The sequence below is a fragment of the Chiloscyllium plagiosum genome, chromosome 7 (genome assembly GCF_004010195.1).
Source record: "Chiloscyllium plagiosum isolate BGI_BamShark_2017 chromosome 7, ASM401019v2, whole genome shotgun sequence".
Taxonomy (NCBI): Eukaryota; Metazoa; Chordata; class Chondrichthyes; order Orectolobiformes; family Hemiscylliidae; genus Chiloscyllium; species Chiloscyllium plagiosum.
In genome coordinates, this window is record NC_057716.1 from 60,988,052 (window position 1) to 61,006,412 (window position 18,361).

Below are 18,361 nucleotides of genomic sequence, written 5' to 3' on the forward strand. Positions count from 1 at the left end.
CTGTGTTGAGGCCCCTGAAAGATGGGCTGGTTGGCCCTGAATGAGAGCAGAGGCTATGCATGTAGAGCTGAGCTGGCTGCAAGGCTGGTCTTCGTGTTCTGGCAAGATGTGGAAAATTATTTTTTTTAAAAATGAGTGAAATCCAAACCCCACCCTCCCACACGTACTCCCCATAACACCCATCACTTCAGGCCCACCCCAATGCTCGTTCAAACCATACCAGTCCATGTTTTGCTCACAAAAACCTTGCCAACTTCAGCTCCTATATCTAACCAAGACATTCCCACATATTTTCAATGCCAAATGGTGTCTCCACTCATCCCCAATATTCTTTATAACCCATATACTGACTTAGTATTAACATGCTAACACATGTCCCTCATCCTCCACACTCAACATAAACATAGGTGCTGTGCTGACACCAAATATGGTTGCATCAATCGATGACATTACTATATTAAAAATATCATTGATTTGAAAAAAAATGGATTGAAATTTCTTCAATGAACCTTCTTTAAAAGCAAAAATTTGTATCCGACAACAACCTTGAGCTGTCATTCAGCTTTTTCATTTAACAGGCAACTAGCAATTATCATTGTATATAGTATAATCAGTCATGCAGCACAAATCCTATAAAGGTAATGCAGACATCTGTAAAAAGATAGAGGAAAATCACAAGAACTTATTTTAAAAAAAAGAACATCAGACTTTGTTTTAAATTTAAAGCAAGGGAGAGTTAAACACTTGATAGCTTTGACAGTTATTAGATTAGATTAGATTAGATGACTTACAGAGTGGAAACAGGCCCTTCGGCCCAACAAGTCCACACCGACCCGCCGAAGCGCAACCCACCCATACCCCTACATTTACCCCTTTAACCTAACACTATGGGCAATTTAGCATGGCCAATTCACCTGACCTGCACATCTTTGGACTGTGGGAGGAAACCGGAGCACCCGGAGGAAACCCACGCAGACACGTGGAGAATGTGCAAACTCCACACAGTCAGTCGCCTGAGTTGGGAATTGAACCCGGGTCTCTGGCGCTGTGAGGCAGCAGTGCTAACCACTGTGCCACCGTGCCGCCAGCAAATATTCTTGCCCGCGGAGAGAAAGAAAACGCGCACGGTGGCAAAGGCCACAGTCTTGCCTTCGCTGAGGATTGAACTCAGGACCTTCAAGATTATGAGACTGACGCGCTGCCTACTGTGCTAAGAAGGCCAGCCGATTATCTGACAGTCTGACTGCTTTTTGACATAATTGACAGCTTCCATACAACCGTGAAATCTCACTGATAATCTTGACAGTCTTGGCATTATCTAACAGTTTTGGAAGTTATTTGCCAATTCTTTGACAGTAGATTTATGCATTTTAAACCAAATTGCTACATCAATTTAACATCTTCATAGAATACCTGACCGCACAAACCCCTGAGGTACTTGGCCATCTTTCTTCAAAGGTATTCCAGAGCTAAATGTTATCTTAATTCTCCAAAGAGGTAACTGGGCTATCCAAATGAAGTAGGTCCTGTATGCACACTCCAGATTCCATAATCTCACTTTATGAAGGGATCTATTGATTCAAATTCCAGCAGCCTTCATAAAATGCACATAGGTAGCATGGTGGCTCAGTGGTTAACACTGCTGCCTCACAGCACCAGGGTCCCAGGTTCAATTCCAGCCTTGGGCGACTGTCTGTGTGGAGTGTGCACATTCTCCCCATGGCTGCGTGGGTTTCCTCCGGGTGCTCCGGTTTCCTCCCACAGTCCAAAACGTGTGCAGGTCAGATAGATTGACCATGCTAAATTGCGCATTGTGTTAGGTGCATTAGTCAGAGGGAAATGGGTCTGGGTGGGTTACTCTTTGGAGGGTTGGTGTGGACTTGTTGGGCCGAAGGGCCTGTTTCCACACTGTAAGTAACCTAATCTAAAAAAAAATGTTGACCTGATTCCACTCCACACCCACAAAAATGGGTAGTTTGTGTTTGGGGAAATTTACATCCAAATTCTATTCACTTCTACCATGACAGAGAGGCTTTTTTGTCATGGCAGAAATCTGTGCCCAGGTCCTATATTCCTTAGAATTTAGAAAAATAAGAAGTAATCTTATTGAGTTACATATTTATTAAGGGATTTTATAGGAGAGATGCAAGAAGAATGTTTCTGGGAAAGTCTAGAACTACAACTGATAGTATCAAAGTACAAGGGGATAACCTTTTAAGGCTGTGATGAGAAATTTCTCCACAGAAGGGGTTGTATATCTTTAAAATTCTTTTCTCTAGAATCATTGAATAGTAAGTCAGATTCGAAGACTGAATGGATTAGTCATGCCCCATTTTCTCATATCCTTACATTTATAAATTTTATGGCTTGATGTCAACTTGTGACTCTGTCACTTTTTGTTAGTTAAATTGTTAATCATAATTTCAGTTGTTATTTTGGGGTATTTTCATTTCACACAGAATTAATGGTTAATAGTTACTGTTAACAGCATATGGATAATTTATAATCTATACTTTACAGCTAGATTTTATAGTAGAATTTTTTTGTTCTGTGTCATTGATATGGACATATTCATACATACAAATCAGGTTTGAAAATAACAAAATATGAGTAATTTTAATAGATGAAGGGCACATAGAATGTGAAGGGTTCCAGCCTTTTTACCCACCTTCCCCAGAATATAGTAGATAGGTGAGCACTATATTCAGAAGCCTGTCTGCCATATTTAAATCAATAATTAAAAGTCAGTTGAGCTTGTTTCCAAGTCAATTGACTGGAATAACATGTTGCCCGCACCATAATAAGGAGACGCATGGGCAAGTGGGTGAGAGTGGATAGAATGGCTTTTGAGGTCAGTTTGAGTAAGAAGGGGAAGGATGTGGGATTGAACACACTGAAGTCACCACATGCCCCTCCCCACATCCCCCCCCCCCACATTGATTCGCCATTACTTCAAACCCTGTATAATACCCACCCCTGCATGCTGTTCTGCTCCCTTCCTAGCTTCTTCATTTCCTTACCACTGAAAAGCCTGGGACTTGTTCGAGCAGCCATCCTTCCTTCCCCACCCCTTTTTGAAGTCACAGCATCCACTATTGAGCTGTGACACGACTGGGGCTGTTGGACCTGTTGGTCAATCTGATTGGTTGGTTGGTTGGTTGCCAGCTCTTGAGGGTGGGTCCAGAAGTTCCACTTTAAACTAGTCCAGTGTATCTGCAACTCATTGTGCCTATGGAGCATGTTTCTTTCGTGTGCATTAGTTTTCGGGTGACCTTTCTTCTGTAATTGGGGGTGGGGTAGAGAGGAGTCTGTCCCCCATAAAATCTATAATGATTTTGAAATAAGCAGCATGGCTGACAGGGTCTGTGGAGAGCGAAATGGGGCGTGCTTTGTGTCAGGACACCAAAGTTGGGATGAGGTGGGCTTCCTAATTCTTTATTGTTCACAACAGCCAAATGGCAGTAGTTTTACCTTGGTTGTCAATTAGTGGCTAAATTACACTCTCACCATTTAGTTAGGAATGGTGGATGGAACTCAAATTTAATCTGCCAATCAGAGACATTCCAACACAAAAGGCGCTGTGGTCTTCCATTATTGGGTAGACAGAGGGTGAGCAGACCTATGCTTGGAGGCATCCTCGCAATAACTTTACAAAATCTGGAATAAAACTGGCCACAGTTGCCTGGCCAGCGAAGCACAGCTTCTTAGTGAGAAGCCAGTGAGGAACCAGGAATATGTGAAAATTAACATATTCGTTGTACTGATCCTCTGTTTTGAAGTATACAAAATACAGATCAGCATGTCTCATCCAGCAGTGTTACTGTTTTTACCTTTTATGTTGAGACTACCTTTAACCAGATCGACTAATGCTGGCTTCATCAGAATCTGCCTAAAGCACTCTCCTCACCCCCACCAGTTTCAGATATTTGTCCTTTAACATAGCAACTTGACAATTATTTCTCACACCACAGATGCTACCAGACATGCTGAATATTTCTAATCTTTTAGCAGTTTAAAATTCTAGGTTTTTAACATCTGCAATATTTTGCTTTTGAGATATGTATAATTCCTCCATTAAATTTGGCTTCATTTAGGAAAGAGTGGAACTTGGGGGGAAAAAGTACTTTCAGCACCCCATCGTGTTAAATGAGTGTAGATGACATGAGGATGTGAATACGATTGTGTTGAATGTCTGAGATAGGATTAACATCTCTCTTAACCTACTGTTTCATTCCATTTCTGTCATAAGCTCCCCTTCCTTACCTCTATAGAAGCTAGTTCCCCAAAGGTAAGTCTATCTTCCCTTTGACCTTTTTTTCATTCATGCCTGTGTTACCTTGCACAGTTTCTTATCACTTTCTCTATTCATACTAATTTAAACTAGCTGTGCAGACGATACAGAAACAAATATAATGGAAAAAAAGTTTAAACATTCTTATGAAATACGTGTAAACAATATGAATCTTTATTAAGGTTATCCAAAGTACAATTTGATTGTGTTCCGTGTGCACAGTTGAAGTGTAAAAGGTTTTAGTTTTATTTTCATTTTATGGTTTTCATATGACAGATTGAATTGTTTGCTTAAATGCTATTTGAATGAAATAAGACTTGTTAATATAAAATTTCATTTGAATTGCACAGTTTCCTAAACAGTCGCATGGAACATTCTACTTGTCGTTACTCCTTGTTATATTCACTTGCATTTTGATTTCAACATATCTAAACCTTAGCAACTTCAATATTTCTCTGGTTTTTTTTCAGCGCACATGTTCATCTTGAACGAAGAAAAGAGAAGAATGTCAACTCAGGGAAGGGTATCGACAGGGAAACATGTCTTTGATCTACTTTATTAATCGTTTCATGTTTAACCTGCTCAATTAGTGGAAAATTAGTGTGATATGTAGTTATACAATCAAATTCAATTCCAATCTATCAATTTACCATTAAACCAGCAAATAATAACTTATGAACAGTGTTGGATGCACTAATATACTATTAGGTACTAGTAAGTGTTTCAAGATTTCACATGTGAAAATATTAGTGTATCAGATGTGCACTTGATATAAAAAAAAACTGCAGTTTACTACTTGTAGCATATTGGTCAAATATCTCATCTAGATTTTATAGCTGTAATTTAAAAGTTAGTATTTGTGATTTTACATTTTAAATATGTAGTTACCTACTTATTTATATTGCTTTATACGGTTATATTTAGACTGAGCTATTCGGAAGTGTTAAGTTAGTGTTGGCATTATATACCATTCAATAACATATTTTCTCTTAGATGCTTTTCATAGCCTCTTTATTTTATGTATTATGCAAAATGCAAAAGCTTTATCTGGGAGATATACAAAATGATCTATATTTCCATAGAGAGAATGATTATGGAAAATTAATATATTTACCACTTTAGATCCCTTTCTAAATCTATTCTGAGTTAATTTATGAATATTTAACAAGTTAACAGATTTTATTTAATGCTGCAAGGTTAGTAACATTGGTCAAGCAGGGAGTGTTTAGGATTTACTGTTAAAGTATCCAGTGAGAAGCAATGATTTTCTCATTGCTGGTAATATGTAATATAGTAATGATAATACCGTAGTTCTGTTTCTGAAAAAGGCACATTTTGTCAACAGGTGAAGTTGACTGTAACAAGTTGCTACTGTGTTGTAGCAATAAGAGTGGTATACCCCTAACAGGATGCTGCCATGATGTAAAAAGATGTTCTGCCTATCATACGTGAATAATGTGGTATACAAATTTCAGTGCTGATATGATGCGAAGGCATATGTCACAAGGACAGGTTCCAGCTGTTCACTATGGGCATAGTATTTACCCATACCCCAAAAGCCCATGCTTGCAAAACCCAAAACTTCGAGTTCAACATTAGATGTGATTTCATGTTTGGACAACATTTGCTAAATAGGTAGGAATTATACCAACAACCAGTTTATGATTGGCACTTAGGTTCATTGTGTGGTACTCTTGTGTGTACTTGAAACTATGTATGTTCATCTAAAGGGTTCTGTGTTTTGCAGATAGAAAGAACATGTACAAGCATTGTATCTGTTTTAACCTAACAAAATAGGGAACAGACAATTTATCTGTTTCATTCTTCAGGGCATTGCCTTGAATAATTTAAAACTGCTTGTTTAACTTTAAATAAAGCTTGACAATTAACTGTCAGTCATACAGTACAGAATGTTATTTTGTATTCTTCCAATATTCTGATGACAGCGAGATATGGAAGGTCAACAAAATGTCTTTTTTCAGCAATAATCATGTTTTATACTACGAAATGAAGATTCAACTTAATTCTAATTAAAATTGCAATATTAAAGAGGCTGTTTATTTTGCATAGCACACATAATTTATAGTACACTTTCTCTGTGTATTTTAAATGAGGACTTCCCCAATTGAGATTGTAAATTGAAATTCTGGGTTGCAAGTTCTGGGTTGCAGCAATGGCCATCTGTGAAGTTTGAACTTTTATAACAGTTCTGTTTTCATTCTCCCAGACAGGCTTCCACTGTAGTAGACACACTCCCCACCACACCTTCTGCCCCATTTTTCCAATCCACCCTTCCCCATGCAGGTCCCCTTCCCTATATCATAGTTCTCATTTAGCAGTCAGGCACTTTTCCAATGTCAAAATAAGGTTACAATGAGGAAAAGTTTCGGAAGCACTGTTTGAAAGCTTTGCAATGATCTGACAAAGAAACAAAACCAGCTAATCATTATTATTAGTAAGGGGTCCATTTTGTTTCTGTGAACCTGTTCAATCCAATAAGAAAACATAAATTTTCATTGTGAAATGAATGAAAAGCAAAATATCTGTAATCTGTACACAAAATAACTAAAATTGGCCAGTAATTTAGAATTTTCACACATTTCTCTGTAGTACACTAAAATAAATTTTGTTAATTGAATTTAGAAATGTCACTTAATCGTATTACAAATCTTTTTAATGTATGTAAATGTATTGTTTAAGAGATCTATTAGCACAACTGGGTTTTTCATTCGTGATTCAATTAAAGTTATATCTGTATATGATGGCTGAACATTAAAATTCACAAAGCAATTTATTTTAATCTTTTTGATGGAATGCTATAATTGCATAACAAAGGTTAATATCAGTAGTTGTTTTATGCAGAAATGTAAATACAGATTTATTCAATATGGATCAGCTCTTCTGTATTTTTAATGGCATTCTTATGTTGAACAACTCTAAATTTGTTCCTTTTTAAATTTGCTATTCTTGTAAAATGTGATAAAACAAGGTAAGCATAATTTATTGTATTAATATGTCTAGTGTTGTTGATTAAAGAACGTAGAATCTACAATTGGGTTTTACTTTCGCTAACTATGAAAATGTTTGGTTCCATTTTAATCCGTATTGAATATACTATGCTTCTAAAATATCTTTTATCTTCTGGAGCATAAATATTAAACTTGATGAGACTGTTGAGTGCTTAATTTTGATGCCATCAGCGCTATGAATCTGAACCTGGATAGCAGCAGCTGGGATCTCTATAGCATTGGACATCATGAGACCATCACCAGTGCTGCTATTAAAACTTGTGAGTACAAGTTGACTTGCAGGCCTACCAATATACCAATTACCTTGGTATGCACTATCTTCAAAATATCCCTATCATTCACCTTAATTATGCTTTAATCTAAGTTGTCTGTAGCAGAATCCAACAATTATTCTCTAAAGGCGTGTGAAGTGCAATGAGCTGGTGGCTACATTGTTAGGTCAGGTGACTGGCTCATTCTGAGAGATCTACTGTTGCTATTTCCCTTTCTTACAAAGCTGCAGTATCTGACTAGCCAGAACTCTTTGACTGTCTGGAAGCATAAATGCATAAAAAGACATGAGCTATGAGAGAAAGATGAATGAGATGGAAAATAGAAGGTCCACTGCAGTTTCTATTTGATCATAACTATCAAAATAGGATGGAAAATGAATGGAGAAAGTGCATCAGAAAGAAAATTTGTCATAAGTATCAGTAATCTTGGCAACATTGTGGCAGTGAGATTCACTCTTCCTTCTGTTCAGTGGATTTCCCTCCTGATGTGGGTTAACTTCTCTGCAAGAAAAGGGACACTCTCCATCAGTGTCCTTGAAAGATGTGCTTGCTATTGCTGAACAGTCTTAGCTGATAAATAGTTGTAAACTGCTGTGCGTAGTTGAAATGACTGAAAGATGTATAAGGGTGAGGTGACTGTATGCATTGAGTCTTAGGGGATGCTGATTGATGTGATTGATGAGTGATGGAAGTATGGTGAAATGAATGGTGTGAGAGATGGGTGGTGTGGTGAGTGTGAAATGCAGTGTGCATTGACTCACTTTAACACTGAATGAGGGTAACTCTGCTAATAGAACGCCAGACCATGAAATGTGCCAATTGGATATGAGCAGCAAAAATCAGGGATAATAATAAAAGCAAAATGCTGCAGTTGCTGGGAATCTGAAATAAATAGAGAACATTGGAGAAACCCAGCAGATCTAGCAACAACTGCAAATAGAAAAAAAAGTTAACATTTCAAGTCTGGTATCATTTTGTCACTGAAAAAGTCATATTCAACACACAATTTTAATACTGTTTCTTTCTTCATAGATGATGCCAGACTTGCTGGGAAGTCTGGACTACTTAGCTGATTAATAAAAGTAATGGCATGGCAGAGTAACAGAACAAGAGGGTGACTGCTGTCATCCTGAGAGAGCAATGCAGCTCTCCTTTTATCATATTTTCTACTTAGCCATTGGAACATCAAAGAATCTCAAAGCATGGTCTCTACCTTGTCTATCCATTATTCACTTTTCTTCCTGCTTGTCATACGAGGAGCTGTTCAGGACTCTGGATCTGTATTCAATGTAGTTTTGAAGACTAAAGTTGGAAGTTCTCAATGAACCTTACTGACAGGGTCTGAAATGAATGGATGCAGAAAAAAATGTTTCCACTTGTATGAGAGGCTAGGACCCAAGGGCACAGTTTCAGGTTGAAGCGATGGCACTTTAGAACTGAGATGAGGCGGAACTTCTTCAGACAGAGTGTGGTAGACCTGTGGAACTCATTGCTACAGAAGGCTGTGGAAGCCAAGTCATGATGTGTGTTTAGGACAGAGAAAATGGGCTGTTTATTAACAAAGGGATCAAAAATTATAGGGAGAAGGCAGGAGAATGGGGTTGAGAAATATGTGAGTGACTGGTAGAGGAGACTTGATAGGCCAAGTAGCCTAATTCTGCTCTGATATCTTATGGTCTTATGCTTGCTTTGCATTCCATAAGCAGTTCCAAAATCTGTTCCGGTTGGAATGTGCTTTCCTTTTAACAGCTCTGACTCAGGTGTCCTGATAAACATTGCATTTATTAATGATTTGGAGATGCCGATGTTGGACTGGGGTGTACAAAGTTAAAAATCACATAACACCAGGTTATAGTCCAACAGGTTTATTTGGAAGCACACTAGCGTTTGGAGTGACGCTCCTTCATCAGGTGATAGTGGAGGGCTCAATCCTAACACACAGAATTTATTGCAAAAATTTACAGTGTGATGTAACTGAAATTATACATTGAAAAATTGATTGTCTGTTAAGCCTTTCATCTGTTAGAATACAGTGATAGTTTCACTTCTTTCATGTGTAAATCACAAAACCTTTTTTTTTAAAAGTTGCATTCTCTGGTTAGCTGTTAACAATGGTGATAGCTAGACAATATGTTGAAGGTGTTGGCCCCCTGTGTTCTCTGTCTATGCCATGATGTTTAGATTGATTCTAATCTAAAAAGTGAGATAACGGAGTTTTACATAAATTCATGCAGTTTTTGAGCTCAGAGTTCTACATGAAAATGCATGCAGTTTTGAGCAAAGTACAATGTAACCCTGCAAGTACAAATTCACCCACAAAATATATATATGTGTGCATGTGGGTCTTTGCCTGTCTGTCTGGGTTGGAGGTTGTGAGTGTGAGAAAGTGTATGTGTGTGTGTGTGTTGTGAGTGCAGAGTGTCTTAAGTCTGTGAGGGGTGCGTGTGTCTGTAAGGGTGTGTGTGGGTGTCTGTGTGCGCGTCTGTGTGTATGTGTATGTGCATTTATTAATGGTTGCATACAGCAGTCTTGCAAATTAGCAGGCAGAATGAAGGTGGCGTGTTGGTTGCATCAGAACAACAAACCATTAGATCATAAGACATAGACGCAGAAGTATGGCATTCAATCCATCAAGTTTGTTTTGCTATTGAATGAAATCATGGCTGATTTGATAATCCTCAGCTCCACTTTCCTCCCTTTTTTCATCTAACCTTGGACTCCCTCATTGATTAAAAACCTCAGCCTTGAGTATACTTAATGACCCAGCCTCCACAGAATTCCACAGATTCACTACTCTATTATCAGAGCAGAAATTCCTCCTCATCTGTCTTAAATGGGTGATCCCTTATTTTGAGATTATGCTACTTGGTTCAAGAATCCTCCACAAGGGGAAATGAACTTTCAGATCCCCAAAGAATATTGTATGTTTCAATAGTCATTCTTCTATTTTGCATTCTTCTAAACGCTAATGAGTTTATCCTGCTGGACCCTGGATTAATCGAGTGAATCTTTTGGACTGCCTCCAATGCCTAAAACTATTCACAGTATTGTAGCTGTAATCTGATTAATGCCTTGCATAGTTTTAGCAAAATCTTCCTATTTTTATATTCCATTCCCTTTGAAACAAAGACCACTATTGCTATTACCTGCTGAATGATTTATGCACTAGGAATCTCAAATCTCTCTATGCTATAGCTTTCTCCTTTTGAGTAATATTCAGCTCATCTAATCTTCCTGCAAAAGTGCATGACGCCAGATTTTCCTACATAGTCCATCTGTCAATTTTTTTCCCAATCACGGTTTATGATGGTCACCACTTGCCTTCCTACCTATTTTTGTGATATTTTCAAACTTGGCTATAGTATATCCACTTTCCTTATCCAAGTCATTAATATATAATTGTAAATGATTGTGTTCCCATGCTGGTTTTCAGGGGCTAAAGGTTTAGTCTCTGGCTAAACAACATTGAATTGATAACAAATATCAAAAAGAAAATGTGTTAAAGTTATGCATAATTAGAACTTTTTCCTCCAATGTTCTCATCATTAATACACAACAACATAATACTTATTCATGCAATTTATTTTGAGGAATGAAAGTAGTTAGGAAGGAAATACCACTGAGTTCTAATTAGTTGAATTATTGTAGGCAAGTATTCACCAATAGGCTTCCTAATCCTGAAGTTGATTAATATGGAATGCATACTAAGTCACTGTCAGACTTGTCTTCTTCAATTTGATCTGTAGTTTCATCAATGTCTCTTGTTGGTTGTAGAAGATAGCACGCAGTTGCAGATCCACCTGCTGCTGCCACTTGATCCCAGGATGGCATACTTGCGGCAGCTTTCACCCACAAATTTTCAGGTTGATTTTCTTCATCTTCAGTAAACCATGCTGCCTAAAAACACAATCAAAACAAATTGTTAAAATGTTTTTAGTAGTTATTAATATTTTACTTTGGTGCCAAGAAATATCATGCAGCGTTAGTGATGTAGAATCCTGAACCATTGGATCGGCTATCTGGAGAGAAATTCTAGATTGAACATAGTTAAAAATCACACATCATCAAGTTATAGACTAACAAGCTTGTTTGGACTGATGATTTTATCAGGTGGCTGATGAAAGAGCAAATAAACCTGGTGTCGTGCGATTTTTAACTTTGTTCATCTCAGTCACCGGCACCTCTCAATCTAAAATGAACATGCAATTCAAGCAATTATGAGAAAGCTTCGAAGGCTTAATCAACTCTCTTAGACCAAAACCACCACCCTAAATGAGTTAGCATTCATCATTGATAAGAAACTGCAGCAGAAAAGTCCTCTCTACAGCCAGATTACAAGAGCTGTGAGAAACTGGATATTCTGACAAGATTGACTTTCTGACTCCTCAAGACCTCTCTGTCATCCACAAAGCTTAAACCAGTATGGGGCATGCGCAGCACCAGTTAACCATAACGCTTTCCAGGATGGAACAATTCATTTGACTTCAGCCTGTTTCACATGATGCAACTTTCACCTATCTATTGTTTGCACATTGTAGCTATACTTTAGGATCTATTTATATTTAGAAAAGAATGGGCTTATCAGTGATAGGCAACATGGTTTCGTGTGGGGGAGATCGTGTCTTACCAACTTAATAGAGTTCTTTGAGGAAGTGACCAAGTTGATACATTAAGGAAGGGCTGTTGATGTTCATGTATGTGGATTGTTAGCTGTCTTCTTGTTTGTCCTATATAGTGTTTTGTGCAGTCCTTAGCCACGAAATGACATGACCAGCTATCCTTAGTAGCCACACACGCAGACAACAAGCAACATGAATTCGACTGGGACAACACTACTATCATAGGGCAAGCCAGACAGAGAACAGCCAGGGAATTCCTAGAGGCATGGCATTCATCCACAAACTCCATCAACAAACACATCGACCTGGACCCAATATACCAACCACTACAGCGGACAGCTGAAACTGACAACTGGAAGCGGCAGGTACAGACCACTATAAACACCGGAGGAAACATCAAAGAAGCGCTTCGCAGGAGGCTCCCAAGCACTGATGATGTCGCCTAGCCAGGGGACGAAACGTTTGCAACAAAAACTTCCAGCTCGGCGAACAGAACCACAACAACGAGCACCCGAGCTACAAATCTTCACACAAACTTTGAACAGAGAGTAGTAGTTGAAGGGAGTTTCTCGAAATGGAGAAAGGTGACCAGTGGTGTTCCACAGGGGTCAGTATTGGGACCACTGTTGTTTGTAATATACATAAATGATCTGGAAGAGGGCACTGTTGGTATGATCAGCAAGTTTGCAGATGACACAAAGATTGGTGGAGTAGCAGAAAGTATAAGGGACTGTCAGAGAATATAGATAGACTGGAGAGTTGGGCAGAAAAGTGGCAGATGGCTTTCAATCCAGACAAATGTGAGGTGATGCATTTAGGCAAGTCTAATTCTAGAGAAAATTATACAATGAATGGAAGAGCCTTGGGAAAAGTTGATGGGCAGAGAGATCTGGGAGTCCATTGTATCCTGAAGGTTGCTGCACAGGTGGATAGAATGGTCAAGAAGGCATATAGTATGCTTGCCTTTATTGGACGGGGTATTGTGTATAAGAGCTAGCAAGTTATGTTAACATTGTACAAGACTTTAGTTCAGCCGCAATTAGAATACTGTGTACAGGTCTGGTGGCCACATTACCAAAAGGATGTGGACGCTTTGGAGAGGGTGCAGAGAAGGTTTACGAGGATGTTGCCTGGTATAGAAAGTGCTAGCTATGAAGAAAGGTTGAGTAGGTTCGGTTTATTTTCGTTAGAGAAAAGGACCTGATTGAGGTTTATAAAATTATGAAGGGAATAGACAGGGTGGATAGAGACAAGCTTTTTCCCAGGGTGAAGGATTCAATAACGAGAGGTCACGCTTTCAAGGTGAGAGGTGAAAAGTTTAAGGGGGATACACGCGGCAGATACTTCACACAGAGGGTGGTGGGTGTTTGGAATGCGTTGCTAGCAGAGGTGGGAGAGGCAGGCACGGTAGATTCATTTAAGATGCGTCTGGATAAATGCATGAGTAGGTGGGGAGTAGAGAGATACAGATGCTTAGGAATTGATCTACACGTTTAGACAGTACATTTGGATCGGCTCAGGCTTGGAGGGCCGAAGGTCCTGTTCCTGGGCCATAAATTTTCTTTGTTCTTTGTTTTTTTCATTGTCTAAAGGCTGCACCTTAGCAGCTCACTGAAGATTTCTTGAAAACTTGCAAAAGGTGTACCATAATACTGTTTAAGAAATGTCTACATTCTGAAATTATCACACTGTCTTCAAACCCCTGCTTGGTCTTGTATTTGCCTATCTGTGTAATTTCATCTGCCTATCTTAAATGGGAGACTTCTTGTTTTTAAACTGTGTTCACTAGTTCTTGACTCCCCAACAAAGGGAAACATCTTTTACCATCCATTCTGCTAATTGCTCTCAGAACCTTACTGTTTCAATAACATAACCTCTTAGTCTTCTAAATTCTAATGGATACAAGCCTATTCTATCCATCCTTATCTCATACAAAAATCCCCTCTTCCCTGGAGTCTATTGACTGAACCATCTCTGAAACCTACCTCTAGATAGTTGTGAAAATTGCTGCATTGGCTCAACCATTGTAATAGATGACTGCTGTAAAATACTTTGCAGAAATCTGGAGCTCAGTTTTCTCAGCATATCAATTTGATTGTACATTTGAGTAGAAGTGCAAAATTAACCTTGAATTCTGGTTGACTTTAGACAAACAATGAAAGGATTGTCAGCAAGATCAGTAAAATACGGGAAAAGGGAGATGGGCATATCTGAAATCATAAGTTAGGAATTTGAATGGATAAATACTTTATAGCTTGTGGATGTATACAGCCCGAAATGTGTAAGGGAAATAAAGCCACCGAGAGGGAGAATGTTAGATTTTTGATTTATGTTTACTTTATAAGCTTAAATCTGCATTTCCTCCTTTTAACAGATTACTTACTTTGTCAACAATCAGTCTAAATTTAGACGGTCAATAATAGATAACACTTACTTCATTTATCTTTATCCAATTTTCTTCTAATACATTTCCATGTGCATTGCTAAAACTTAAAGCACGTTCAAGAAGACGGCGTGCATGTCCCACTTGGCCAGCCAACATATAGCAATAAGCTTTAAGGTGAAAGAGTCGTGGGTAGAAAACTGGGCAGGTGTTACATCGTTGTTGGAATTCTCGTAGATACTGTTACCATTTGAAATAAAACATTATATATTATTGTTATTTTACATTTTAAAATCATGTGGTATTTGCCAGAATAGATCTTGCCATTATAATTAAATGCAAATTCTTCATATTCAACTTGGGGGAACAGATCACTAGATCTGTGTAATGGGTCTCTTCCTATATCTCTAAGCAAACAAATTAAAATAGTGTTATGTTACTGACATAACAAAAGTGACACACAATAACACATAGATTAAGAAAATGAAAATAAATTCATAATAGGCATATTTAATAAGTTGATTTTTGCAGACAGTGGTGAAGCAATAGCATTTGCTGCTAACCCTGAAGAAAGTAATTTACCAAGATTTGCCAGTTTCAGTGGAGCACATTTCTCATTTTGTGACATCAATTTGAATCCGATGCTATGTCATGAATACTTTCAGATGTCCAACAGCAGCAATGCCATCAAGCAGGATAAAAAGCCAATCACATCAAAGTATTATCACAGACAGCAAATCACAAAGTCAAAAACACAGAATCATTTCACTTTTAATTTTACATTTTACACAGAGCAAAATAAAAGATTAGGACATATACGTGGGATTCAGGTCAAAACTAAAATGTCATGACCAAACCTTTCAAGAAGTGTTATTTTATTTGGTCATGAGGTGTGAAAGTCACTGGGAAGTTTACTTTTGGTGAAAGGTCATAAAACTGAAATATTAACTCTGTTTAAAGTGGCCTCCAGCAGCAAGGAAGAGGCACCAAGCAGGTTAGCTGAAGCAGTCAAGTGGAACCTCTCTTGAGGAAAGGAGAGAGGAAAAGACAAAGGATTGTCTGAACAGGTGGGAATGTTCGACTTAATTCAATGCAAATGCTTTGTTTTCTTAGTTTAACCTCAATTTCTCTCATGTTTGTAAAGACCTGATATTAGTACAATAAAAAATCCCTGTTTCATAATCTTTCAGCATCTGTGTGTTTGAAAGCCAAGTTACATTTCCAGCAGGCTCCAAGAATGGTGGACAAGGTTGATTGTCTGAGATGGAACAGATGGTGGAAGAATTGAGACCAGTAATGTACTTAAGGAGGCTAAAGTGGCTCTGGTATAACTGGAGGGTCAAACATCAGCAGAGGCAATCAAAACTTTAGTCCATATATTGGCAAAGGCTCCTTAAGTACAGTACCTTGATGCTACAGAGGAAGGAAATGACATTCCTAGTCAGATATTTCACTTGCCAAAGGGTAGAAAGATTGGGGGAAAACTGGAAGCAACCAATGATCTGGAAATTGAACACCCAATAATGGATGAACAGCTGATTATGGCATCCAGTGGCCTCAATTTAAGTGAATATATGACATTCATCATGGAGTATCTGTGGATGAAAGTCTATTGGAAAGTATGAGAAAAAGATACCAATCTTTGAAGAAGTCCACAGCGGAACTTTGAGGTACTGGCAGTTTTTTGGGGGGACAGCAGTAGCCTGTCACAGCTAGAGCAGAGGTTTTATGAGTACAAACAAGCTGAAGGAGGAGACCTGGTCACCATACCCCTACAGCTGCTGAAGCTGCTTGACTGCATCGATCTCTTGATGCCTCTTTTACATTAACCTCGGATAAGCAGCTGAATGACACCTAGCTGAAGCAGTGAGGTTTGGGAATGCTTCAAGAGATTTGAGGAAGCTTAATAGTGATAAACCTTCATTGTTCTTCTTCAAAGCATGGCATCACATGATCCAAATCATGGGGAAAGACTTGACTCCAAAACCTGGAAAAGAGACAACCGTCAGGGAGGTAACACTCATAGTAGTTGGGAATGTAGACTGAACAGGTGAGCAGAACAGATGTTTGTCAAACAAGTGTAGGTCCAGTCCTTACTGGCCTATCCCCATGGTAAGCTTCATGGCCAATCCCACCAAAAGGATCCTCCAAAGAGGTGCTTGAATTGTGATAGGACTGGGCACTTCAAATGAAACTTCCGTCAATAACCACAGCTATCGTTGCTTTAAACACAGAGAACCTATCCAGTGCAACATCCTTCCCTTCTCAATAGACATTCAGACCAAGAGCCAGACGGAGAACAAGTTTCTTTCAGGAAGAGGCTCACTTTTATGTAGAGTGGTAGGGCTCACTCTACGATAAGCATGAAATTTGTGAAGTGGGAGTGTTGTGCCTAATTGATACAGGAGCAGAGATACCAAGCATTACTCATCAGATTTTCCTGAGATCATTGTGCTAGGGGTATGATCTGAACGCCATCTCTTCCCCCTTCTGTGCCTCTGCTTCACAAGGGTTGGACGTCTTTATCATGGTTACATTAAGCCTTCTATATCTGTCCTCAGTCACACTTTTCATAGACAGGGATTTCAGATAGGTTGAACCCAGTCAATTCAACAGTGAAAATGAGGAAGTTGAAAATATGTGATGATGGAGTTCAAAGTATGGAGAGATATCTACATGTCCTTGAAAGAGAGGAATGGTGACCAAATGAGTAGCACTTTGAGGCTGGCAAAATCAGCTCAGGAGTCTTTGGCCTTCTTGCATCTATTCAATATGTATTAACCTATATTGTGCCTTAGATGTATTCAGCTAATCGGGCTGTTATTTCACATGTCTACACCATCATTGCTGTTGAACGCTCATAGCTGCCATCTCCAACAAGTCAACATCAGGTCTTGCTAAAGTGTCACAAGTCACATGTAGCAAAGTTCCAGTATAATTTGGGAGCTGATTCATCCATGTGAAAGGAAAGGATAGGCTAACTGAGATATTAGGAGATAAGGCTGGATACCTAATTGAGATTACCAATTTCAGTGACAAAGATGTTTGCCATTAACCTAGAGAGTCCATAGATATCCTTTGGCATACCACAGTCATGGACATGGAGGAGATATCTCTAACCCCATTTCAATGGTGTGTTTGAAGCAACATAGAAAAAACAGCTCGTTTCTACTCTGACCTTGTATGGGACAGTGTCTAGTAAAGGTAATGATGACATTGAGTATTGTGACCTGCTGAGCCACAGGATTTTGACTAAAGGTGACTATCCAGTAATTGTTGGATCTGAAACCATCATTGGGCGAAGTCTGGGATTACCTGCAGAAATTTTTGGAATATGGTGTCATCCTAAAATCATTAAGTCTGTATGCTTCCCCATTGTCCTCATGAGGAAGAAAGACAGTAAGATCAAGGATCTGTGAAGAGGATGCTTACACTGAACCTTGGATTGAGGAAGCATTACAGGTTCTCAGAGATACAAAGTATTTCTGAACTTGTGATGTGGCACATGGCTTTAACTAGATATCCATTGCTCAACAAGGCATTAAATAAGTTACAATCCAAATGGGACCAAGACTTGTATGAATGCTGTTTGAGCTCTGTAATACCCCAGTTCTATGAAAAATAAAACACTTAGTGACCTAAATTTCCAGTTTCTTTTTGTATATCTGATGATAAATTGAAGATTGGCTTGGTATTTGTGGACACCCTTCAAAGACTAGACACCATCTTAGCTCACTTGTTGAAGTTTAATTTGAAAATCAAATCAG

The 18,361-nt window shown here is 38.6% G+C and overlaps 2 protein-coding genes and 1 non-coding gene across 5 annotated transcripts in view; 1 reads left to right on the forward strand and 2 right to left on the reverse strand.

The window, feature by feature from the left end:
- The window catches only part of LOC122551630 (sodium-driven chloride bicarbonate exchanger-like), a 270,998-nt gene extending 263,547 nt beyond the window's left edge, over positions 1-7,451 (forward strand). The window contains exons 26-27 of one of the 3 annotated variants that reach the window (XM_043693862.1): positions 4,250-4,288; positions 4,762-4,848. In XM_043693862.1, coding sequence (XP_043549797.1) covers positions 4,250-4,271 — 22 coding nt within the window. In that variant the 3' untranslated portion in view covers positions 4,272-4,288; positions 4,762-4,848. Of the gene's footprint in view, positions 1-4,249; positions 4,289-4,761 lie in introns of all 3 variants that reach the window. The other 2 variants (XM_043693863.1, XM_043693861.1) reach the window with 2 other exon arrangements.
- trnam-cau lies at positions 1,147-1,220 on the reverse strand. Its single transcript has one exon. It is a non-coding gene; the product is annotated as a tRNA-Met (tRNA).
- A 6,305-nt stretch (positions 7,452-13,756) lies between the features above and the next one.
- LOC122551928 (adenylate cyclase type 10-like) overlaps positions 13,757-18,361 on the reverse strand; it is a 187,001-nt gene continuing 182,396 nt past the window's right edge. The window contains exon 34 of the mRNA XM_043694498.1: positions 13,757-14,834. Coding sequence (XP_043550433.1) covers positions 14,625-14,834 — 210 coding nt within the window. The 3' untranslated portion in view covers positions 13,757-14,624. The remainder of the gene's footprint in view (positions 14,835-18,361) is intronic.